Raw genomic sequence first — 26,622 nt, forward strand, 5'->3', positions numbered from 1 at the left:
GCCAGCGATCACTTCCTGTTTTCCTTCATGGTTGCCATGTTCGGCTCACAGTAACCCACAATTGCAGTTTTTGTTGACGTTTTCAAAACAATATTAATGAATGCCGTAAATTACGAAAAAAAAAACACAACATGTCTTAAAGTATAAAAGGATCGCTACCTCTACATTTGCACAGCTCTCCACTTTGTACAATTATAATACTGCAACATTTTTAATTGTTGCGAATACTTCATCATATGTTACTCGTTGTTTTTTTTTGGTATATTTGTATCTTTTTTAGAAATATTCCTCTATATTTATGATGTTCTAATAGTTTTCAAAATTGTGTTTTTTAATAGCTTTACTTTTGGTCATTTTCTTACAATTTAACAATGTAATGTCTACTTACTATGTATGCATCATACACACCCAAGCAAATTCCGTGTAGGCTATGAGACGACCCACTAGTCCATACACCTGATATATCTGTATACATTCCAGTTCAAATATAATATCTAGAAGCAGGTACTGTTGTGTTTATTGTTGGCATGTCATTGTATGTTCTTTAATAAATATACATATCTGGCAGTATTATCTTGAACACTTGGTGGCGGTGATTAGCTGCACATGGGTGTATCAATGGGGGCATTGGTAACAGGGCTTGGTTGTTTATTTTGGCTTTTCTTTACTAGAACCGTTCGTTTTGATTATTCACGAAGATCAGCTAGAAATAAAAATTATTTATGATCTTATGATCTCCGCCTCGGGCTAGTGGCGCAACGGATAACGCGTCTGACTACGGATCAGAAGATTCCAGGTTCGAATCCTGGCTAGCTCGAACTTTTTCACTGTCAATCCATAACTTGAGAGGCAATCTTCTTGTATTGTTAACAACATTTATTCCGAAAATAAACCAGTAATATGCCGCCCCACCTACCATAAATTGTACAAAACAATTAACTTTAGTGGGTAAATCAATCAAATATCAAACCAACGAAACATACACGGACCGCTTTTAAGACACGAAGCAGACTCGCTGTTGAAGGGCCTAATTACCCGTAGTTAAGTTAGTCCTTTACATTCGCTGTGTAATGTCATAAACAGGCAGGTTAGTTTGTCAGATATTTCGACGTTACATTGACATTACATTATAATAGAGTAGTTTAGGTATTCTCAAAAACGCTTTCGTAAAACAAGCTATAACATGCACTGATGGGTAGCTAAACCGTTTCGTTAGTCGTTAGTAAAACGTTACTGAACAACAATGCTGTTTACTACAAAATATATCAATATATATCAAATAAGCGAATTTATAAACGTTTACAATTTCTGTAAATGCTGTACTTCATTTCGTAATGTTGGGAAGAAAAGTACTCTCGCTCGCCGGTATCCACCGAGTCGCCTAACATTTGGAGACGCGGATTGGTCAATTCTTGGTAGCGATTCGAGCGCTGATTGGACATAAATCACAATTCTTGGTAGCAGTCGGGAACGTGATTGGCTGTCACTGCCAAGAATGAGCTCGATTCACAGGTGGTAGGCAAGGGAACTCGTGCAGCGTACGTTTATTTTAATAGCTCTATGGGAGGATCCAATAAAGCTAGCCAAATGTGCTAATTGTGTAATTTAAGGGGAAATATATATATGAAAACAAACCACTAAAGTATTTAAAAAATTTGCGAGTTATACTTCTTAATTAAATACAAAATAAAGTAGGCCTAATCAATTTAAAATAAGGTCCTTTATTATGGAGAATTAAGGGTTTACTGTGTGTGTCTGCCAGGCGCGTCTGGCTATGTATTTATTCATAATACTTTATGTAAAACGTACTGTTTGAAGTGCATGTGTGCAATTATGATATATTCCCCACCAAAGCATACGGTGCAGAAACGTTCTTTAAATCTGGTCCTTTTGACGTTTTTTGAGCTAAGGGGAGGGTGATAAAAGCTGCCAACTACAATAGGGCTTGTATCATTTCATTCGATAGTGATGTAAGGCAGGGGTAAAATAAGTTGCGACGCTGTTTACGTGCACTAACGTGACGTCGGGAGAAATGTCTCTGCCCATGCTCACAAGGACAGGAGCAGATGAGCCAGACTGCTGCAGCTGATAAATGTGATGTAATGTTGTCTGTTTAGTGAATACGAATGGCTGTCTGTGCCAGGCTCTGCGGAGTGGGTCAGTCGCGGAGGTGTCGGCGGCGGCAGCGGCAAAACCAGCAGGGTCAGGGGAGTGATTCTGACATGGACGAGGAAGAAGAGGAGCGGATCGTGGGGCTGAAGCAGAGCGACGCTATCGGCGGCGGAGGCCCGGAGAGCGGAGTCGCCACTGCAGGGCCGAGTGACGCTTGCGAAAATGGCAGCGGTCATGTCAACAGAGGCTCTCTGGATAGCACGAGCACGGGACCTCAACACCCGCAATCATTAGCGGAGTTACCCCCGGAGCTTTTAGTGGAAACGTTCTCCTTGCTTCCTGGAACTGCACTACCGAATGTCGCCCTCGTATGCAAGAAATTCAGACAAATCCTTAACACTGAAACCATCTGGAGAAGGCGGTGCATGGAAGGTACACATAGCTATTAGTGGACATAGAGATACTTTAACGTTATAATGCTACAGTAAGCGTTGTATTATGTTAACATACATTGACCAGGACATATGATATTTCATTTTTGTCGACAGGTTATTTGTGTCAGGCAGGCTCGGTGGCCATGGGAAATGTGTTCCCCTAAAAGCATTTATATTGATCTGTACGGGAACCGCAAAGGGGGAATAACCCCAGTGTCTGCATCTTTAGTAAAGTGCTGCTGTAAGACATAGACTATGGCCTCTTATAGGGCCAGCCATTCTCTGCAGCCGAAGAGACTGTTGATGCAGGGCGGTGCTAACCGTTTGGGGGCCTGGTGCATTGTTATGATCACCACCCCAGCCCATGTTGTTAGTCAGGGGACTGCACTGTTGCAGGTTTGAACAACTATGTCTCATAGTCATAACTCATACATAATAAGATGCATACAATGCAAAATATGAAGATGCGCTGCTAAAACAAAAAATAAATAATACAAAAACACTTTTTTTCCAATCTATTCGTTTCATGAAAGTAGTGGGCAGTGCCAAAGTTACTCTAAATCAAACAAGAAGTTATTAATGCACAACATAACGACACAAAGATACATATTGTCAGCTTGCAGATCTGCTCATTAATGTACAACATTGCCCACAAAAGTTAATCAAACATAATGGGATTAATGGGATGAGATAAGATAAGATGTACCTTTTCAGGAGTTTAAAGCAGCAACAGAGTGACACTGAAAAACAGTACAGATTCACACAAGGATAATAAAATATAAAATAACATTATATAAGTAACAGTTAAAATTAGATATCACAACAAGGTAAAACGTTGACAATTTGAATGAACATATATTTGAGTTTGGGTTATTACATATATTTACATGTGTGCAGATGCGATCAATACCACAAAATAGATGGTCTTGAAACAACTCTGACAGTACAAACATCAATAATAATTGTATCGCCCAGCCATACTTAGAATCATTTATACATTAAAATATTAGTTATTTGCTCATTCCAGCTTCTCTTGTGTGAGAACGCACTGCGTTTATAGTGTTCATCACATTATGAATTACATTTTGAATGCTAAACAATGGGCCTATGTTATCTGACGTTTGGTGCACTGTGAGTTTTAAAAACATGAGCAGTTGGCTGGCGTCACCATTATGCACTGTAAAGGAATCAGGGAGTCAGGAAACTGCAGGCTGTGTATAGTGGCAGTTTAGTTCACTTGTGAATCATTGTGAATCTGGCTCAGATCTACTTAACGGTGTCTGCTGACTGAAGTTCAGCCCATTTTGTTGGCTGCTGTGCAAATGTCCTGTTCCACTGCTCTTTGATTAGTGCTACAACATCAATCAGAGTTAATCTGACTGTTGCCATTATTAAGTGTTGAGATTTTGCATTAATCTGCCATAATAAATAAACACGTTGGTACAGATACTTTGAAATAATAGCATCAACAAATGAAATGTATTATATATGTTAATCGGATATTTTCTCTTGCCTTCTCTTTTTGCAGAGTTTGGAATGAAGGAGGATCTGAGGGAGGTGGAAGGAGTATCTAGCCGGGACATTTATGTTAAACGTGAGTTGGACTGATTGATAAAACAGCTCTCATCTTACCATTGAAATGAACTAATTAAGTATTTGGTTCATTTCTACATTAGTTAGTTAGTAAAACATTTCTGATCATTTATTTACAATACAACACATTGTGTATCTCTTAACCACATTAAAAGTGGTTAAGTGATACAAAAACAATAATATAATAAATGTAGGCTGAAAACAGCTTAAAGGTAGGGTAGGTAATTCACTTCAGAACACTTTTTGTTATATTCCATGGAATGCTCTTAACATCCCGATAGCAATGAATATATTAAATGCTTTGACAATTATACATTAAAACATTTCATCTGTGGAAGCCGTAGCGCTGTAAAAAGCAACGACCAATCATTTTAGCCGGCCCGGCTAAAATAACTGGATGGCCTGCCTGCCTGTCAGCCTTCCATCTGTGCACAAACTTATCTCGTGCCCTCATTGGTCATGTGCGCTTTTGAGTGTGTTGGAGGAGGGGCTCTGTGAGGAAGTCTGAAGGAAGAGGCAGATTTGTTCCGGTTGTGTATTTTCAAATTCTAGCGCACTCGAGCTGGTTTCTCCATTCGTACCTACCCTACCTTTAAGGTGCTCCCCTTAAAAAAAACATTAACTTAATTCTACTAAAAAGAGCAATGTAACAAAACAAACACAAATCAAATATAATAAAGAACCACAACATCATAAATCAGTATCAAATAAGCTAAATAAATAATTCATAATTGTCTTTTAGTTCTCAGTGATGGCCACACATAGTGTATCTTTCAAATATAATGGATTTGTAAAAATGTTAGCTTTTTACAAACACGCTCATATTTTCTTGTGTATGTGGATTAGGTGTCCCTAATTTAGGCTGTGATTTCAATGCAAATCAGTGGTACAGCCTTTTGTAATGGTCTCTCACATATGTTCCTCATTTGTTTATCAGCAGAGATGTTGAGTTTATTTTGAAATACCAGTTGCTGCAAAACGCACCAGTCAAAGTGGTGGCACCTGTCGGCTCTTTGAATAGATATTGGCACAATACTGCATCACATAGAGCCGCGCTGGGCTGAGCCACCTTCGGTCTGCGGCTGCTCTACACAGGGCTGTGTTGTCCTATCCAGGTGTCAACCCACGGGTGAAATCAGGGCGCTTTATGAAGCTTCTCCCGGACTACGAGCACATGGACTATAGAGACGTGTATACACACTGTATGTACAATGGCCTCAACGTGGATGGCCATAACATGAGGGTTTGTGTGAATGGGACTTATTGATTTAATTTGTAAGCAAGCAGCTGCAGCAGTGTTATTAATCCCGTATGTGAACGGTAAACTTGTGAATAATTTAGGGATGCGCATTGCGCAACATGGATTTCTTTGAGGCTCTACCAATTACTTGTTATTACTTTGCTTCTATGGAACATTTTGTTTAAATAGGATTAGAGATTATCGTACTTTTTTTTAGTTTTAAAACAAGTGCATTATCAGTAGTAACTATATATAGAAAAAAATGTTCTTCTTCTTCTTTCTTCTTCTTCTTCTTCTTCTTCTTCTTCTCTTTCTTTTTCTTCTTCTTCTCCTTCTTTCTTCTCCTTTCTTTTCTTCTCTTCTTCTTCTTCTTCTTCTCTTTCTTCTTTTCTTCTTCTTTCTTCTTCTTCTTTCTCTTTTCTTCTTCTTCTTCTTTCTTCTTTCTTCTTCTTTTCTCTTCTTCTCTTCTTCTTCTTCTTCTCTTCTTTCTTCTTACTTCAGATACTTAATTTGTTATAATTTCCTTTTTGCCATTATCGACAAAAATGTATTGTCCTGATATATTTATTGTGCATCCCCATTAATAATTCCTCATCGCGCTGTTTGCTTTCATATTAAGTGTGAAATGGCAGACCAGATTATTTTGGTGTGCTGTGTGTTGTTGGGCTGGCTGACAGGAGCGTGGTCAGTCCCTTTCTTCCTTTTTTGGTCCCCATCGACAGACATTAAACTGACATTTAAAATCTGCAACTCTAACATAACCTCTTGTGTTTGTAACCCTGTGCACGGTGTAGCTCGTAGTAAAGCATGGGTGTTGCATTTCAGAAACTGATGAGTGTGGTGTGATGTTTGTGCTCTTGTGTTGCAGTGCTTCACACCATACAGACAGATCTTGGGCTTATGGCAGCCTGACATAGGGCCTTATGGCGGATTGCTTAACGGTGTGGTAAGTAATGTTCCTCAATTGAGACGTATGCATTAAAAAGATAATAAATCAGTTGTGCACTTTGTTGCTCTCTTTTGAAATAAGTCGTTTATAATGCAGCAATAGTCAGCTTTTAATCTCCTGTCAGGAAATGTCTTTAAACGGCTGATACATTATTAAAGGAATTTTCACGGGCCACAGGAGAGCTCAGTGGTTGAAGCTGGTGGTTTTATATGCTGCAATAACGCAGGTTTCAACTCAAGCTTGCAAAACTATCAAGAATATCATACCCTCTGTCTACCTCCTTTCAACACTGCATCTATCAATAAATGCATTCTGGCCCCACCGTTTATTTTTAAATATCTTTTAAATTGTCCACTCAGGTTGATGGGCTGTTCATCATCGGCTGGATGTATTTACCCCTCCTCATGACCCACGGGTGGAGGATCCCATGAGAAGACGGCCACTCTTCCGTATTCCATTTGTGGGAGAGCAAAAACATCTACTGTGGAGTGTATGTATGGACACAAGGGTCCCCACAAAGGAGACATACAGGTGAGGGATTACCCAGCACAAAAGCTCCTCTGTGCACCAAAGAAATGTGGCAGCTCTACATACTCGGATATTTGTGTAGTTTTCCTTCCTCATTCAGTTAAATGTTGGATGTAAATAAAAGCATATCGTATTTCAAATATTTGTCATATTCTGTTAATTTTCAGACTGGGAAGAAGGATGAATTTTCAAAACAAAGTGTAGCCAGACTGATCACCACCGCATGCCAGGGGGCAGACAGGAGGTAAGGAAACTGTTTGTAGCTGAAACATGTTCTTACTCATGTTGCCCATGTGTTTAAAACCTCACTGTACTTTATATGTTGATATTGTTGAAATGTAAAGAATGTTTTCAGCATTTTACTGATTCCTCTAATGTGCGTGTAGGAGTTCAGGACATGGTTGGAGGAAGAATGGGGCCGGACGCTAGAAGAAATCTTCCATGAGCACATGCAGGAGCTCATCCTGATGAAGTTCATTTATACCAGTCAATACGAGTATGAGTCTCTACGTTAAACTAGTAGCTGTTATAAGATAAACAATAATTACAACAAAGGTTTATGGGTGAATAAATAACCCATCAATTGAATTCAGCTCTGGCTAAACATTGAAAGCTATATGGTGCTACATATTTTTTGAAGACCTACTGTTAAATAGTAGCAAAGGTCAGACTGAATTTGTATCTGCTTTGTTTTGACAGTAACTGCCTTGACATAACCGGAGGATCTACCTGCCGCCTACAATGCCCTCTGACCTGCTGCCGCCCAGGCCTCTTCAAAGGCACCTACGGCAGCCACGGTTTGGAGATTGTCATGCTCAGTTTCCACGGGAATTCTGCAAGAGCCACCAAGCTCACTGTAAGTAAATCAATCTCCTTACTGGACGGTTTTCTGCCTAACAGAAATCAAATCAAGTTTTATTTATATAGCACATTTATAAATGATTTTTGGTCGAGCCAAAGTGCTGTACATATAATAAAAATAGACTACAGTAGAGACACTTTACAGCAAATACAACAACACAGATTGTTCAGAATATCAGTATGAGAAAAACGACACCCTGTATCCTTAGACCCTCACGCAATGCCCTCATGCAAGTGATTAGTGTCTGGCAATTTATCAATTGTATATCATTATTGTGATAACAGACTAGATATTGTGTTCCTTACAGACAAGTGATAACATTTATGAACTTACAGTCTGCTGTAAAATATGATTAATTATCAACAATCCCACTGTGTAAACATTGTGAAAACGTCTACCGTCAACGTTTTCGCCTATATCTACTTGTCTTGCATCATTTCATTTCTTTATAACTAATGCTTTTGATGTATTGTGATTTTAAGAGGTGTCTTTATTATCTGGCTGGGGTACAACAAGCTGGAAATTAGCAATGTTGGCTAAAGCTTGCCCATTTACTTTTTTTTGGACAGTTGGATTATGGGGGAGGGGCTGTCCACGACACTATAAAACCAATAAACTAAACTAAACAACCCTACAATACATTGCATGTATCTTGGGTTAAAAATATCATGATATTGAGTGATTCTTTATATCATTCAGCCTTAGGCCCTGGCCACACCGAGGACGAAAAACGGCTAAACGCATAGTTTAGTGACTGGTCCCACACGAGACAGCTCCGTTTAGCTCCAACGCTGGAGAAGCTGCAGTACATATGCAGGAGCCTCTACTGGCGCTGTAACTTCCTCCACAAAAGCAGCGAAGAAGCATGGTTGTCATGGTTGCCCTTCTGTTTATTCTCCGTGGTGGGGGCCGAGGGAACCGGGCAGAGTTTTTCCGCCAGTCAACGGGTATTAAAGTTTAAATCTTCCGACAAAAATTATAAAAGTGCCGATCAAAGGTCTTCTTTGTTATTTATTGAGCTTTAAAAACAAATGAATAACGAATCTATATATTATAATAATAATAATAATAATAAAATACATGGAGCCTCTCTTTTTCCTCCCTCTCTTCGGACAGCGTCAGTGTCTGTCTCATGCAGCAGCTGAGTCTATATGACACTAAACAGTAACGCAAATGACCGTTTTCGTCCTCGTGTGGCCGGGGCCTTAATGTTGATTTTCTATGGATGAATTATTGTCCCTTTTTTAAATGTAACTCTCACTCCTATCCTCCCCTTCAACATCTATTCCTTTTATTATTTTTAACAGACACTCCCACAAACCAAGTGCCTTTTTTGAGTTGAACATTCACACAATTCTGACAAGAGGATATATGTTAACCCACAGAATGAGTCGGCTAGTGTTTAAAATTATAATTGTACTCCTTCCTGCAGGGAGACCCCAATGTTCCTGCAGGGGCAGCCTCACTCTGGATGTTGACCTCAGTCGACCTGTGGTCCTTCCAGAGTTAAAGCAATCAGCGCAATATAGAGGAGCTGTCCCGGCTGGTACTGGGGGGTACACGAGGAAGTCCAGAGGGCACAACAACAACAACAACAACAACAACACAACAACAACAACAACAACAACAACAACACCAGGCCATGGACACTGCCTACGACGGCGGAGGGGGCCTGCAGTGATGTCACTGCAGCAGGAGGTGTGGAGGCAAGCGAGTTACCGGTACCGACAGCCCCCCGCAGGAGCCCAGCAGCAGGCATCAGTCCTCCTGAATCCCAGCCCTTCGTCCTGCCCCTCGGCGTTATGGCTCGCAATGAGGTCTACCCTCGCACCTGCAGGAAATGGGTAAGAACTCAGCTGTATGGTAAACTGCATACAGTGTAAATTTCGAAGTATATGTGGATTGATTGTAGCTGCCTTTGCTCCAGTTACAGTGGTGTAAGACACAGTGTGCCTATTGTTTCAGATTGTGGCCTATCCTATTGGCCTCCATGAATGCTTGTCAGTATGTTTGCTAAATGTTTGCTACAACAATTTGGTTTGATTAAAATTCACATCCAGAATTGTAGACAGTTTGTCTATTGTACTCAAATGTACAGGCTAAAAAAACATTTATTCATAAGTTTAAACATTTGTTTAAGATGTGTTTAGATTAATAAACACAGACACATTACAATGGAAACATATGAGATAATAAATGGAAAGTCCGCAGCCATTAGTGTATCATCTATTTATCACATGATGCATTCAACAGGCGCTGTGAAAGATATTACATACCTGAAGCTGTGAACAAATAGGGGTCAGAGGGAGCATCATTTTTGGACCATGATATAGCACTTTCACTTTTTGTCTTCTTCTTCGAAACCTGTAATTGATTAAAGTAACAAAAGAAAGTATTGCAACATATGACAATACAGTCATTTATATGAGGCTCAATTAAAGACTTGTGATATTGGCTTCTGCAATTATCTGCCACATGCATTCCATCTTTATTTTATGGTTTTGTAGTACCATACCATAACCACCCTAAAAAAACTTTGACGAATACAATTCTGACAGGTAAAGCTGCAAAAATGAGCTGACTTATAGATTAGTAAATCTGCAACAATCTTGATAATCGATTAAATTATAGAGTAATTTTTCTATTCAAATCAGAAATGGATATATGAAGTTTTTCTGCCTTTCTGTGTATTCTGTTGCATTAAACCGATTAACTATGGGTTTGACTGACTGATCAAACATTTAGAGAAATGACCTTAGACTGGCAAGATACTTGGATGGGTTTTCACTATTTTCTGACATTCAATATTATCATCATTTTTACGACAAAAAAACCAAAAATAATAATTGGTGATATTATTAGTCATAAAGTGCTAAAGTCGAATAAAGCATTCCTTAGCATTATCTGCTATTGATTTCTGTACTCACAGTTTGATACATTGAGATTGATGTCCTATGTAGTGTCCTGTCCCTGTGGGTTTTCCTCTGGAAGTTTTTCCTTGTATGATGTGAGGGTCTAAGGATAGAGGGTGTTCGTTTTCTCATACTGATATTCTGAACATTCTGTGCTGTTGTATTTGCTGTAAAGTGTCTCTACTGTAGGCTATTTTTATTATATTTACAGCACTATTGGCTCGACCAAAAATCGTTTATAAAGTGTGCTATATAAATAAAACTTGATTTGATTGTAGTAGTAGTGATTGATTGATGTTTTTCCATTTCAGCTTCTATGGAACAGGCCTGATCGCTGGGCACGGCTTTCACCAGTCCGGAGCGCACCCGGGGCTCTTCGTGCTTTTCGATGCAGACCGATTTGGTTTCATCTGGTTGGAGTTGAAGTCTTTCAGTCTGTACAGTCGCCTGACGGACAACCTAGCTCATTCTTACGCTCCGAACATGGAGGGATTTGAGCCATGCTGGGCAACATGCAGGTCCTGGACATCCTGATGCACGATGTTTTTAGTCTCGCCCCACAATACAATGCATAATAACAACCAGTTGACACAAATCACCTCTGTCCTCAGCTGACAGAACATCATATCACGTATCTCTAACTCACGTTCTATCTATATGTTTCACAAACATGGGTTCTAATTAAAGCTAGTTATGTCACCTTCATTTATTGTATCAGTTCACCATCAGTATGACCTTTATCCTCCAGTGCACAGGTCAAATATTAACCTTTATTAATTTATTCCCTGCAGGAGAAAAATGATAACTCGTACCACTTATAAAAGGATCAAACTGTACGTGCCTCCGATCTAAAAACAACGTCTGTACTTGATAGTGCTTGAAGACAATAAAGGTGTCCAATGTATTCTACTATATAGCATTATAGTGATTTCAGTGCCCAACATGTTTAAACTGCATGTTGCTTTTTGTTTGGATCTTATCGCATCTCACTCACTAGACTTTAATCTTAACAAGATGTTTTATTTTCATTGAGCAGCATGCCTTGATTTTAATTCTGTTTTGGCTTTAAAAAAAAAAATGACAGCTTCTCAGGTGGTTTTTCTCCTTGGCCAGAAGTCAGTGAAAAGCAGGACTTGGTATTTATGTGTATAAATCATTTTAGCATTTCTCCAATAGAAATACTTTCTAACAATTGACCAAGAGAGCATTTTGTCGTCTCATCAAACACTGTAGCTACATCAGGCAGTTTTTCCCTTTGAACTTAAGAGATAGAGACGTGCTCCTGCTTTGGTTTGACATCAAACATACCTTTATATCACCATCACTTGACATAGTAATTATGTAAGTTGGAAAGATGTATTGGTACTGCAATAGAATAACATTACCTAACATAAGCTGATCACAAATGAAACAATTATACAGTTTGTGCTTATATAAGGATGGTTAAATCTTCTCTACCTTTTAAAATGTATTGCATTTGTTGTTTTGTTAAATGGCTGACGTAATGTTTGCCTGGCTTTATACCTGCAAAGCTATTCCTCCAGTTTTCCAATTCATTTTGACTTGATTCCAGACTAACTGAAACATTATACAAACAGCTCAAAGGTGCATCTCAAATAACCAAGTAAGTGTTTGTGTGTCTCATTACGGCCTGAAGGTGTTGCCCAGTAGCTTTCTTACCCCAAGTGCACTTTTTGGGCAGTATTGCGAAACATTTAAAACCACTGGCCAGCACTTTTATATCAGACTGCTGCTTTACTAACATTTGCGAAAAATAAATGGTCTGCTAAAGCATTGTCGACTTAAATGTATTTAGTTTTATTAGTTTCCTCTCAATTGTTTTGCTATGTCTGAACACCCTGTACTCTGCTATTTGAATCATTTGCTATTTTCAATGCGATACACCTGTTTTTGTTGAAAATGAATGGCCTATTGAACTGCTCACATGGGACTTCAGGGAGCTTTTCAGCTTGAGCGCTCTTCTCGGTAAAAAGATAATAAAAAACCAGGAAAAAAAACTTTTTTGTAGACTGTATTTCTTCTTTGGTCTCATGTTCACCTTTCATACCTCAGTGTTGGACATATTACACCGGTGTGTGTGTTTCTTGGTGCAAATTGAGAATAAAAAACGGCTTGAAATAGTAATGAGTGAGGGAAACGGACACATGATTCAGTACAATGTTTCACACCGCAGCTTCAGAAGATTTTTATTTGATATGGGAATCCAGATTAAGTGCATTTCACAGACTAGAAGTATCCCACTAATTAAGGAGGGCATTTATTTTCAAGCTTCTACATTTTAAAGAAGTATTGCCTGAAATATCTAAACTAAAGGTTATTACCCAACAATTAAACATTTTCAGTTAAATTGTGTAATTTGAGGATCTCCTTCCCAAGTTATTAAAATGCAGAGTGCTTTTTATAAGCCACAGATCACCGCAAAAAATGTTGATTGTATCAATGAATATTATGCAATGCCTTTTGACTGACTTTTTAACACTGGAATCACTGAATCAGAAAATGAGAAGAATTGATGGAGAGGAGAAAGGTGGTGGAGGACTGTTCTACAGCTCGTTGCGCTCCATCTTCTCCTTGTGTTGTCGGATTCTTTTCTGGGAGAGTCTGGAGTCAGGAAGGATCGAAGAAGGAAAACATGCTTCTCCCTCAAGGGTGCGTGGCCAGCTACCTGCTCCCTTAAATCCATTGACAAGTATTCTTCTGCCTGTGCCGTACTTTGGCCAGTGAGCCCTGCCCATCCCCATTAGGAGACCTAACAACCCACACACAATCACAGTTATAAAAACAGTCTTATCTCCATGTGTATAGTATCTTTGTAACAAAGGTAAATTCCTACCCTGTGCGAGCAAAGTTGCTCCAGTAGCTCATCATTTTTCTGCTAAGCTGTTCCTCCTCCTCAGTGCATGGCTCTAAAAATTGGGATCATCTGTTAAAACACTTTGGAGATCTCTGGTGGTCTATTCAAATTGTGATTTATATATTTAATCTTACCGGGTAATGTGACATGGGTAGTTGTAAAGCACAATCCGAGAACTGTAAAGATCTCATCTCCGTGGTCATCCCAACAAAGCTTGGCCTTCTTGACTTCAGGATTTGTGGAGATACTGGTACTCATACAGGTAGACATCAGCACCTGCATCTATTAATAAAGGATTGGACATGAGATATTTAGTTTTTAAAAGTGTATGGCAAGAAATATTTAACAATGGTACCTCAAAATATTTGCATGATAAATACCTCTGTGGGCAATAGCGGTCTTAATGGCAGGAATGTTCAAAATCATATCCCTAACAGCTCGGTGAACCCGTCTCTATTCTTCACACGATCTTCACCCGTTCCAATATATTCCTCTAACACTAACTCTCTAAGAATTGCATCTTTGGGCTGGAAAAAAAATGAACAAAACATCTGTCAAAGAAGTTTCAACATGATGTATATTGTAACATTGTAATGTCCAGAACAGTCTGCCTTACATTAGGGAAGAAGAGGTACATAGAGTTCATCAAATGCTCCTTATCTATCCCCTCTGTCCAGTTTGGAGGAGCAAAAGACTTGGGGAAGACAATTCACATTTTAGATAAGCACAGAGACAACCACATTAGCATGTTTTCATGGGCAATTGTTAAGCTCTTCAGTCACATAAACAGCAGTGCTAATTTAGCAATTGCACTTACACTAGCAAGCATCCAGCCCCCCTTCATCATTATTACTGCCGGTCATGAATGGTACGGTAAGAAGTTCATGTGTACGGAACAGCTCGTCCACTGTTTTTCTCAGGAAGTGTCCATCAACATTTACAGAGATTCTCAAGGTTGGATCCTTAAGAAAAGAATGTGTAAAAGTAAAAGTTGAGATAAATACTTAAAACATCATGGAAATCTAGCAGAATATTCCTATTAAAAATAAATCCTACTAAATTATTTGCATTCAATATCTCACCTCTCCCAAAGCCTCAATGGTTTTTACGTTGATGATTCTCATGCAATCAGCGATCTTCTGTGTGCTTTCGAGGCTACAGCCAGACATATTTGCCACCATCTGAGGAGATATATGTGGGATACATCTTAACGACTTTGAAAAAAGAAATGTGTTGTGCGCTGAAGAATGTTACACACACTTATAATTAACCTGTGCTACTGGTAGAGGATCATTTGCAACAAGAAGATCCATTCCAGCAGTGCCACTCTCAGCAATGGCATGATGGAAGAGGCCATCAGACAATGGTGAGAGGAGCTGTTGAGTCAAGGAACAAAGAACATGTAAGTTCTGATGACAGAAGTAACTTTGAAGAGATTGTGATGTTTTTGTTGTATTCAACTGTCGATTGATACTTACCAGTAGAGATACGCTCACTCCGCCAGCAGACTCCCCAAATATTGTAACTACATCTGGGTTTCCTCCAAAGTTGTGAATGTGCTGCTGGATCCACCTCAGAGCTTCTACCTGGTCCAGCATGCCAAAGTTCCCAGACATGTGCTCATCTCCAGTGCTGGAAAGGCATACAATTATATTGTTCACCGCCTAGTAAAAGTGACTACTTTTTCACATCAAATCCAAGTAGTGAGATATTATTTTAGTCTGGTAATTCTAACTCTTCTTAGTGATTTGAGTGGTTTTAACCTGAGAAAGCCCAGAAGTCCCAAACGGTACTGGATCAGAACTACGACCATATCCTGATAAGCAGCCAGGGCGGAGCCATCATACGTGGAAGCTGACCCCATAGCAAACCCTCCACCATGAATCCAGACCATGACCTGGTAAGGTAATGTAAGCCCTTAAACTTTTCAACAAGCAATGAAGGCACATTCTTACAGAGATTCTCGATAAACCACATTAACAAAGACTTTAATATGACTAGATAATAACACAGATTGTGACATCAATCCCTTTGGGGTATGGTTTTAAAAACCCTACATTGTCACTCAGGATGGATTATTCAAAAGGAATCCTTATCCAAACCTGAACAAAGTAACTGAGTATCACTCACGACATAGAGCAACTTACTGGAGCTTGGCATCGGGAGTTCTGTCGGCAGGAGTGTAAATGTTAAGGTAAAGGCAGTCCTCTGAAATGTCTGGCAAATCCACGACCATGCCACCAAGTTTTTCCAACAGATCTAAGGTTAACTTTTTATATTGAACACACCTGAAAAAGAAACAAGATTTTCAGTGAGTATTGAATATCATTTTAAAGGAAGGTATGCAACACATGTAGCATGTGGAGGCCTTACATGGGTGGCTGCTTGGTGGCGTCTCTCACTCCTTCCCATCCCTCCACAGGCTGGGGGGCAGCCAGTCTCAGAGCAGGGCCCACAGGTGGCTTTGCAAATGGGATACCCAGGTAGGCATGGACCCCATTCTCCTGCCCCTTGACACTCAGAGTCTGACCTCTCAGGCTTCCCAGCTTTGTGTGGACTTCAGGTGCTGTGAGGATATTAGGACTGACTCAGAATCTCAATGCAATGTATCAGTGTAACTTACCTGGAAGAATAGCATGTGTTATAGCTAAGTAGCACATATATTTCCATCATGTAGGCAACATGTGTTCATTGGCTGGTTCTAGATTATGTTGGAACAAATAAATGGTAACGTTTTAGATAATACAACAACTTTCCAATTGATTTCAGCCATGTCGAGCCCTATGGGTGACGTCACGGACACTACGTCCATTTATATACAGTCTAAGATAAGATGGTACTTTATTGATCCCAATTTGGGAAATAGTTTTTGTTGCAGCAGGGGTGTCAAACTCAAGGCCCGGGGAACAAATCCGGCCCGTGACTTCATTTTCTGTGGCCCCACAAGAGCTTGCAAAGAATATAATATGTTTATTATACGGTTACATGATGATTTAATGAAGCACGTTGCCCATGAGCTACATGTCCCACAATGCATCTCAAAGTAGACTTTTTTCTCAGAATTTGACTTTTTTTCTTCTAAATATACCTTTTTCTTAGAATGTGCCCTTTTCTCAGAATTTGACTCTTTTTTTTAAATGTTAGTTTTTTTAAATGTCACTTCTGTTTTTGACTTTTTTTTCCAGCTTTTCTTTTGAAATCATTTTGTGACATTCTCACTGAAGAGACTTGCAATTATTTGCCCCAGACTTCTGCTTTCAGACGTAGTTAATTATGAAGTTATTAGCCTATCCAATAATAATCCAATGCAGAGGCAACAATGTAATATAATACATTATTTTATATATTTATATATAAATTACAACCGGCCCTTTGAGCGTGATGTGGCCCGCGATTAAATTGAGTTTGACACCCCTGGTCTACAGTCTTTAATCTTCTTTGCCATGCTGTTTGTATAACTAAATCAGAAATAGAACTCACTTTGGCAACAATTAGTTGAATATCATCTTATATTGCATTACATGAAGACAGCAAAAAAAAGAATTATTAACTACAGCATGAACTCTTATCCTAATTTGCTCTTTGGCAGAGATGTTTCACCTTTGGACATAGGCACGATCGTCAGTGGCTGAAAGGTCAACTCGATTGAGGCGTAAGAAAATGCAAACAGCGTCCAGTCATAGACCTTTTAAAAGACATTTAAAGAAAATCAACTTCTCCATTAGGCCTACGTGCTATCTAGACTAGCTTGCAGCCAGATCTGCATAAAAGTGTTGCCACGGACTTTATCGTGCAAAGAAATAAGTAATCTACTTCACTTACCATGTGGATCTGCAGCAACATAGAGGAATAACACAGACGTCAGAAAGAAGAAAGTTTGTTTTGCACGGAACATGGTCTCTGCTGGTTACACACTGCTTGGTTCTGCAAACAGGAAGGACTTGCAACCTCGAAATGAAACCTCCAAAGAAGCTTTCTCAATTTTTACCAGTTGAATCCTGCACGTATTAACCTATTACGTGCAACACAAGGCGTGACTCTATCTCTTTTATATCAAAGCAACTGGTCATTTACATCAACAAAAAGACAAGACTTTCCGGACGGTTAAACAGGCCATAGTAACTCCAAGCATTTTCTCGTATAGGATATTTCACATCCTTCTTTCTGTTAAGCTATAACATGATACTACGCTAGTCTGTTCATATTTGAGCTAGGCTTATACACACTGTATCTAAAACTGTCATTTTAACCTTGCATAAGTATAAGTACAGAAATGTTGTTTACACTACAGTACAATACCTCACACAAGCCACACATGGCGCTCTCACATAACTGAGTCCATAGAATCACTATTGCACCTGTCACATATCACATTATCTCTATCACTAGAGATAATGTGATATTTGGTATGACCTTGCAAAAGAAAGGAGATGAACTCTGCTGTAATGTTATTTTATGTCTTGCCACATTTTTTATTCACAAGAATCGAATCCTGAAGTCATCCCGCAAACTGATTTCTTTCTTAAATGAGTTTCAATGGTAGGCTACCTGAAATCCTTAAAAATACAAAAAGGATCCAAAGCTCAATGTTTATTTAATATTCTGAAAGAATTCCCCACTGATCCTAACTGAAACAGAACCGCACTAATCTCCTTGTATTATGTATTTTATTTCTGTCTTGTTTGGTGTTGTATTTTTCCTTTTTTTTTTTTACCCCTTTTATGAAAATTACACTGTGAGCACTTTGAACAGTTTTATAGATGATGTCAACGTTGTTTCTCCTAACAATCTTGTTGCACTAATTGAATGTATGAAATGAGTGTAATGCTTGCAACATTCCAATACATTTTGTAAAATAAAAATACAAATAAAAAAGTTTGAAAAAAATATGATTAGTTTACACAGTTGACTTAGCATACTTATTGCATAATGTGTCACCTGTCATGAACCCCCTGCATATCGTAATAATGAACTGTCTTTTCAACCACTAGAAGTAGAACAATAAAACAGTTATTGCAACATGATTATCCAAATCCAATACGTCTATACTGAAAGAGAACTCCTGTAACTTTCACATTGACTCAAGACTATAGTTCTCAGTGCTCCAAATGCTCTGTAGTAGCACATGACCCACAATATTTGGCATGTAGTTATAATATGTTTTTTCTTTTAATATATTTATGTACTGGGTTGAGAAGCCACAAAATTCTTACAATAACATAATCACAACGTACATCTTTTCCCAGAAGTAGGTTTAGCGAGGCCATATGCATAATAAACAGGATAAAACAGGTAATCAATTTGATTCCCATATTATAACAATATACATTTTAATCACATAAATGTAGTAGCTCCTATTGGCATGGTTGTTCACATGAAACATACTGGTACATGATGAGGGTTCAACTCAGGAATGTATAATTTCAAATCCCAGATCAGTCTTTTAATTTTTATTGTACAATGCCATATCTCTTTATGCCACTGCAACACAAACATTTCCAAAATTGGGAGGTGGCGGAGACTGTTCTACAGCTTGTTGCGCTCCATCTTCTCCTTGTGTTGTCGGATCTTTTCTGGGAGAGTCTGAGTCAGGAAGACAAACCGCTTCTCCCTAAGGTGCTGGCCAGCTACCTGCTCCTTTAAATCAATTGACAAGTATTCTTCTCCTGTGCCGTACTTTGGCCAGTGAGCCAGCCCATCCCCATTAGGAGACCTTAACAAACACACACAATCACAGTTATAAAAACAGTCTTATCTCCATGTGTATAGTATCTTGTAACAAAGGTAAATTCCTACCCTGTGCGAGCAAAGTTGCTCCAGTAGCTCATCATTTTTCTGCTAAGCTGTTCCTCCTCCTCAGTGCATGGCTCTAAAATTGGGATAATCTGTAAAAACACTTTGGAGATCTCTGGTGGTATATTCAAATTGTGATTTATATATTTAACTTACCGGGTAATGTGACATGGGTAGTTGTAAAGCACAATCCGAGAACTGTAAAGATCTCATCTCCGTGGTCACTCCCAACAAAGCTTGGCCTTCTTGACTTCAGGATTTGTGGAGGATACTGGTACTCATACAGGTAGACATCAGCACCTGCATCTATTAATAAAGGATTGGACATGAGATATTTAGTTTTTAAAAGTGTATGGCAAGAAATATTTAACAATGGTACCTCAAAATATTTGCATGATAAATACCTCTGTGGGCAATAGCGGTCTTAATGGCAGGAATGTTAAAAATCATATCCCCTAACAGCTCGGTGAACCCGTCTCTATTCTTCACACGATCTTCACCCGTTCCAATATATTCCTCTAACACTAACTCTCTAAGAATTGCATCTTTGGGCTGGAGAAAAAATGAACAAAACATCTGTCAAAGAAGTTTCAACATGATGTATATTGTAACATTGTAATGTCCAGAACAGTCTGCCTTACATTAGGGAAGAAGAGGTACATAGAGTTCATCAAATGCTCCTTATCTATCCCCTCTGTCCAGTTTGGAGGAGCAAAAGACTTGGGGAAGACAATTCACATTTTAGATAAGCACAGAGACACCACATTAGCATGTTTTCATGGGCAATTGTTAAGCTCTTCAGTCACATAAACAGCAGTGCTAATTTAGCAATTGCACTTACACTAGCAAGCATCCAGCCCCCTTCATCATTATTAATGCCGGTCATGAATGGTACGGTAAGAAGTTCATGTGTACGGAACAGCTCGTCCACTGTTTTTCTCAGGAAGTGTCCATCAACATTTACAGAGATTCTCAAGGTTTGATTCTTAAGAAAAAAAATGTGTAAAAGTAAAAGTTGAGATAAATACTTAAAAGATCATGGAAATCTAGCAGAATATTCCTATTCAAAATAAATCCTACTAAATTATTTGCATTCAATATCTCACCTCTCCCAAAGCCTCAATAGTTTTTACGTCGACGATTCTCATGCAATCAGCGATCTTCTGTGTGCTTTCGAGGCTACAGCCAGACATATTTGCCACCATCTGAGGAGATATATGTGGGATACATCTTAACGACTTTGAAAAAAGAAATGTGTTGTGCGCTGAAGAATGTTTACACACACTTATAATTAACCTGTGCTACTGGTAGAGGATCATTTGCAACAAGAAGATCCATTCCAGCAGTGCCACTCTCAGCAATGGCATGATGGAAGAGGCCATCAGACAATGGTGAGAGGAGCTGTTGAGTCAAGGAACAAAGAACATGTAAGTTCTGATGACAGAAGTAACTTTGAAGAGATTGTGATGTTTTTGTTGTATTCAACTGTCGATTGATACTTACCAGTAGAGATACGCTCACTCCGCCAGCAGACTCCCCAAATATTGTAACTACATCTGGGTTTCCTCCAAAGTTGTGAATGTGCTGCTGGATCCACCTCAGAGCTTCTACCTGGTCCAGCATGCCAAAGTTCCCAGACATGTGCTCATCTCCAGTGCTGGAAAGGCATACAATTATATTGTTCACCGCCTAGTAAAAGTGACTACTTTTTCACATCAAATCCAAAGTAGTGAGATATTATTTTAGTATGGTAATTCTAACTCTTCTTAGTGATTTGAGTGGTTTTAACCTGAGAAAGCCCAGAAGTCCCAAACGGTACTGGATCAGAACTACGACCATATCCTGATAAGCAGCCAGGGCGGAGCCATCATACGTGGAAGCTGACCCCATAGCAAACCCTCCACCATGAATCCAGACCATGACCTGGTAAGGTAATGTAAGCCCTTAAACTTTTCAACAAGCAATGAAGGCACATTCTTACCGAGATTCTCGATAAACCACATTAACAGACTTTAATATGACTAGATAATAACACAGATTGTGACATCAATCCCTTTGGGGTATGGTTTTAAAAACCCTACATTGTCACTCAGGATGGATTATTCAAAAGGAATCCTTATCCAAACCTGAACAAAGTAACTGAGTATCACTCACGACATGGAGCAACTTACTGGAAGCTTGGCATCGGGAGTTCTGTCGGCAGGAGTGTAAATGTTGAGGTAAAGGCAGTCCTCTGAAATGTCTGGCAAATCCACGACCATGCCACCAAGTTTTTCCAACAGATCTAAGGTTAAATTTTTATATTGAACACACCTGAAAAAGAAACAAGATTTTCAGTGAGTATTGAATATCATTTTAAAGGAAGGTATGCAACACCTGTAGCATGTGGAGGCCTTACATGGGTGGCTGCTTGGTGGCGTCTCTCACTCCTTCCCATCCCTCCACAGGCTGGGGGGCAGCCAGTCTCAGAGCAGGGCCCACAGGTGGCTTTGCAAATGGGATACCCAGGTAGGCATGGACCCCATTCTCCTGCCCCTTGACACTCAGAGTCTGACCTCTCAGGCTTCCCAGCTTTGTGTGGACTTCAGGTGCTGTGAGAATATTAGGACTGACTCAGAATCTCAATGTATTGCAATGTAACTTACCTGGAAAAATAGCATGTGTTATAGCCAAGTAGCACATATATTTCCATCATGTAGGCAACATGTGTTCATTGGCTGGTTCTAGATTATGTTGGAACAAATAAATGGTAAAGTTTTAGATAATACAACAACTTTCCAATTGATTTCAGCCATGTCGAGCCCTATGGGTGACGTCACGGACACTACATCCATTTATATACAGTCTACAGCAGGGGTGTCAAACTCAAGGCCCGGGGAACAAATCCGGCCTGTGACTTCATTTTCTGTGGCCCCACAAGAGCTTGCAAAGAATATAATATGTTTATTATACTGTTACAGGCGAGTGGTGTAGTGAGTTGTGTATTGGTGTTCGGATCAGGGGGTCACAGGTTTAAACTCCACTGCAGTCAGCATGTCGTTGTGTCCCTGGGCAAGACACTTCACCCCAAATTTCCTGTGGGGATTGTCCACAGTGTTGAGTATGTAAGTCGCTTTGGATAAAAGCGTCTAACAAGTGACATGTAATGTACATGATGATTTAATGAAACACGTTGCCCATGAACTACATGTCCCACAATGCATCTCAAATTAGACTTTTTCTTCTCAATATGCCTTTTTCTTAGAATGTGCCCTTTTCTCCGAATTTCTCTTTTTTTTAAATGTCACTTCTGTTTTTGACTTTTTTTCCAGCTTTTATTTTGAAATCATTTTGTGACATTCTCACTGAAGAGACTTGCAATTATTTGCCCCAGACTTCTGCTTTCAGATCATTATGAAGTTATTACCCAATCCAATAATACTCCGATGCAGAGGCAATAATGTAATATATAATACATTATTTTATATATAAATTACAACCGGCCCTTTGAGCGTGATGTGGCCTGCTAAATTGAGTTTGACACCCCTGGTCTACAGTCTTTAATCTTCTTTGCCATGCTGTTTGTATAACTAAATCAAAAATATAACTCACGTTGGTAACAATTAGTTGAATATCATCTTATATTGCATAACATGAAGACAGCAAAAAAAAGAAACATTAACTACAGCATGAACTCTTATCCTAATTTGCTCTTTGGCAGAGATGTTTCACCTTTGGACAAGTAGGCACCAGTGGCGAGCCATGACTTTTATACCTAGGCCCTCTGACCCCCCCCCCCTCAAGTTATTAAGTCACAGCGTATACTTCAGCGGAATATCAAAACAACGGCCCGGGGTGCAAAACGCATCAATGAAAGTGACCTTCTAACACACAAAACACCTGTAAATAACCCCATTTGTGTTCTTTGAAATTGAAAAGGATATTGCATTGTGTTTGTTACTTTCGTTGCAGTTGTATGTCTTAAGTGTAATTTGGCATGCTTTTATTTTGAAGGCGAGTTAACGCTGCTGACAGGAAGTTGTTGTTGCTATGGAAACAAGAAAAGTTTCACAGTGGGCGGAACTTGTCATAAAGTCCGCGATAATAACACTCACCCATTTAGAGGGAAGATATGATTGGTCAATTGTACTGTCATTTGACATTACTCTCTCGTTCAGTTACTTCTTCGTTCAGCTGGGCCCTCTGAATTCTAGCTGGACCGCCTGGACGTCCAACAGCTCCTCTCTTCACAGACTCGCAGAGACGAGATTCTTTCATTTAACCCATCACATTCCAACATAAACTGAATAGGCAGATTCGAAGGATTTATTTCTTTGGAAATGTTATTTTAAATACAATTAAATCAAGTTATTTTGGTAAAACTAATGAAAAATATAACAAAAAAAAATATATATATATTTTTTTAATGTTTTTAAATATTATTTTGTAGAATATCTTAGGCCCTCACAGAGGGCTTAGAGGGCCCTGACGGCTCGCCACTGGTAGGCACGATCGTCAGTGGCTGAAGGTCAACTCGATTGAGGCATAAGAAAATGCAAACAGGTAGCTTCCAGTCATAGACCTTTTCAAAAAGATATTTAAAGGAAATCAACGACTCTCCATTAGGCCTCCATTAGGCCTGTGCCTTGCAGACAGATTTGCATACAAATGTTGCCACGGACTTTATCGTGCAAAGAAATAAGTAATCTACTTCACTTACCATGTGGATCTGCAGCAACATAGAGGAATAACACAGACGTCAGAAAGAAGAACGTTTGTTTTCCACGGAACGTCATGGTGGTGGTGTCTGCGGCTCACACTGCTTGGCTCTGCAAGCAGGACGGACTGGAAATGAAACCTCGAAAGAAGCCGTCTCAACTTTGACCAGTGGAATCCTGCACTTCTTAACCTATTACGTGCAGTACAAGACTGCGGTCAACTCAGCCGTCTCTCGCATTTGCTTGGTCAAATGAGCAGCTATTCCTTTTTGAGTGCGCGATTAATAGCGTCTTTACGGTAATCGCCGAGAAGCGGCACTGACGGTAGTACTAGAGTAAAATAATGCATGTTTTTTCTGCTTTATTTGCGATACAATTTTACCATAAATTCTTTAAAAAACTGACACTGTTTGACTCAGTCCTAGTTTGACTGCTACCAACAATAAAATGAAGTTTTTTCTGGTTATACTCTCTCAAAGTCCGCTCCTGAGAACAAAATCATGCAACTTCTGCTATATTTGATGATAAAATGATTTTTTGCAATAAGTTCTACATCAAATTGATACTGTTGGACTCAGTACTACTTGGACGACTACCACAAGTGCAATCAAGTACTTTTACTGTGTACTTTTTGAGTAATACTCTGTCAAACTCCCCTCCCGAGTACAATAATTCATGTATTTGCTATATTTGATGAATGATCAAATTATTTCTAGCCATAAGTTCTTAATATAATTGGTACTGTTGGACTCAGTAATTGTTAGACTACCACAAATACAATTAAGTACTTTTACTGTGTACTTTTTGAGTAATACTCGTTTAAAATCCTGTCCCGAGTACACTAATTAATGTATCCCATTCTGCTATCTTTGATGAGATATAACATGAAGACTACGCGGAAGTGTTTTCACTACTCGCGTATAAAAGCCCCGCCCCCACCTTCACAGCTGGTCGATTTCAACAGAGGAAAACCAACTGGAAGATGAGTGGAAAAGCGTCACATAAATGTATAAGTGCTCACAGCTCCGTGGGAATTATTATGTGCAATTCATTCATTACTATAATTATATTTTTATGTAAATGTAGGCTACATTTGACACCAAAACGGAACACAAAAGCAGGAACAACCATCATTGAATTCCTTGACTAACAAGAGAAAGATTCATTCATTTAAATAAATATTTAACCAGAAATGGGCCGGTTCTAAGGGGTTATTCAGTTAAGCCCGATGAGAGGGGATACAGCTGTGCACATGTCATCATTAACAGACGTCGTTTAAGAGTGACGTTTGAGTGAACGAGGACATCCCAATTAAAGGTGGGGTAGGTAAGTTTGAGAAACCGGCTTGAGATCGCTAGAATTTGAAAATACACAACCGGAGAAAATCTGCCACTTCCTTATAGAGCCCCTCCTCCAACACACACGAACGTGCACATGACCAATGAGGGCACGAGATAAGTTTGTGCCCCGATGGAAGGCTGCCAGGCAGGTAGGCCATCCAATCCATTTAGCCGGCCCTAAACGGATTGGTTGTACTTTTTACAGTATTACGGCTTCTACAGATGACATTTTTATATGGATTTTTTGTCAAAGCACTTAAGATATTCATTACTATCGGGATGTTAAGAGCATTCCATGGAATATAACAAAAAGTGTATCTCGAGCCGGTTTCTGAAACTTACCTACCCCACTTTTAATACCTGAGGTCCTCGCGTCACCTCCTCGTGTCCCTCGCTCGCATCTTACGGAGGCAGAGCTAAGATGCAAGGAAGGGACACGAGTGAGGGAAAGGAGGAGTCGAGGAGGGGTATTGGGATGAGGCTACAGAGACAGGAATCAACAGACAAGACAGGGGCTGTGTCTCAATTCAGGGGTTGTATCCTTAGAAGGGTGCATTCGTAGACCGCACACGTCACTTCCGCCGAAAGAAGGCTGTCCCAATTTTTTAAAAAGACGAGACTCCTCTGAATGCGACCCACGAATGCAGCCTACTTTTCCCCAATTTGAAGGATACATCTGATGTACACACACTCCAGCCTCATCCCAATACCCCTCCTCGACTCCTCTTTTCCCCTCCTCCGGGACTTGACCCGGAAATCGATCAAGACACGCCATTTTGAAGGACGTCCCAATAGCTGAAATGCACACGGAGGAGTCGAGGAGGGGTGAGGGAGGAGGGGTGCGGGAGGAGACGAAAGTGAGGATACACGCGAGCAGACTATGCGGAAGTGTTTTCACTACTCGCTTAAAAGCCCCGCCCCCACCTTCACAGCTGGTCCATTTCAACAGAGGTAAACCGACAACTGGAAGATGAGTGGAAAAGCGTCACATAAATGTATAAGTGCTCACAGCTCCGTGCAACCCTGTCTCCTAAAAATTATGTTCCCACAGAACTAAACTGCATTCTCAATTACGTTTAGCAAGAAACGTATTTTCTCCTACGTTATGTTCGTTATGAACGTATCTCAAATACGTTTATTTTCTACATATCTTCTAGAAGCATATTTTCTCCCACGTTACGTTTCTTATGAACGTATCTTAAATATGTTTATTTTCTACATATCTTTGCCATTTATTGTCTTGCTTATAATAATGATAGTCATTTATAAATATCATTTTAGAGCACA

General features: G+C 39.5%; 2 protein-coding genes, 1 non-coding gene and 1 pseudogene across 3 annotated transcripts; 2 read left to right on the top strand and 2 right to left on the bottom strand.

Moving 5' to 3' along the window:
* The first annotated feature begins 744 nt into the window (after positions 1-744).
* trnar-acg (transfer RNA arginine (anticodon ACG)) lies at positions 745-817 on the top strand. Its single transcript has one exon. It is a non-coding gene; the product is annotated as a tRNA-Arg (tRNA).
* A 1,206-nt stretch (positions 818-2,023) lies between these two features.
* fbxo31 (F-box protein 31) lies at positions 2,024-11,301 on the top strand. The gene is given in 19 exon segments (XM_071203482.1): positions 2,024-2,544; positions 4,075-4,140; positions 5,255-5,361; positions 6,248-6,325; positions 6,688-6,723; positions 6,726-6,782; positions 6,784-6,804; positions 6,806-6,859; positions 7,024-7,047; positions 7,050-7,100; positions 7,243-7,352; positions 7,556-7,571; positions 7,574-7,615; positions 7,617-7,712; positions 9,151-9,171; positions 9,174-9,233; positions 9,235-9,270; positions 9,272-9,560; positions 10,941-11,301. Coding segments are annotated over 19 exon segments (1,806 nt in total). The 5' UTR covers positions 2,024-2,126; the 3' UTR covers positions 11,165-11,301.
* Positions 11,302-12,984: 1,683 nt separating this feature from the next.
* Positions 12,985-17,791, bottom strand: LOC117448314 (fatty acyl-CoA hydrolase precursor, medium chain-like; annotated as a pseudogene).
* Positions 17,792-18,818: 1,027 nt separating this feature from the next.
* LOC117448313 (fatty acyl-CoA hydrolase precursor, medium chain-like) lies at positions 18,819-24,245 on the bottom strand. Its single transcript, XM_034085553.2, has 13 exons — positions 23,998-24,245; positions 21,697-21,889; positions 21,470-21,611; positions 21,088-21,221; positions 20,802-20,955; positions 20,595-20,699; positions 20,405-20,503; positions 20,140-20,283; positions 19,940-20,017; positions 19,703-19,850; positions 19,455-19,604; positions 19,302-19,374; positions 18,819-19,218 (listed from the first exon to the last, which is right to left on the bottom strand). Exons 1-13 carry the CDS (start codon positions 24,071-24,073, stop codon positions 19,032-19,034), a joined length of 1,683 nt encoding a protein of 560 aa, XP_033941444.1. The 5' UTR covers positions 24,074-24,245; the 3' UTR covers positions 18,819-19,031.
* Between the last annotated feature and the right edge of the window lie 2,377 nt (positions 24,246-26,622).

This window comes from Pseudochaenichthys georgianus, chromosome 6 (assembly GCF_902827115.2).
Source record: "Pseudochaenichthys georgianus chromosome 6, fPseGeo1.2, whole genome shotgun sequence".
Classification (NCBI taxonomy): Eukaryota; Metazoa; Chordata; class Actinopteri; order Perciformes; family Channichthyidae; genus Pseudochaenichthys; species Pseudochaenichthys georgianus.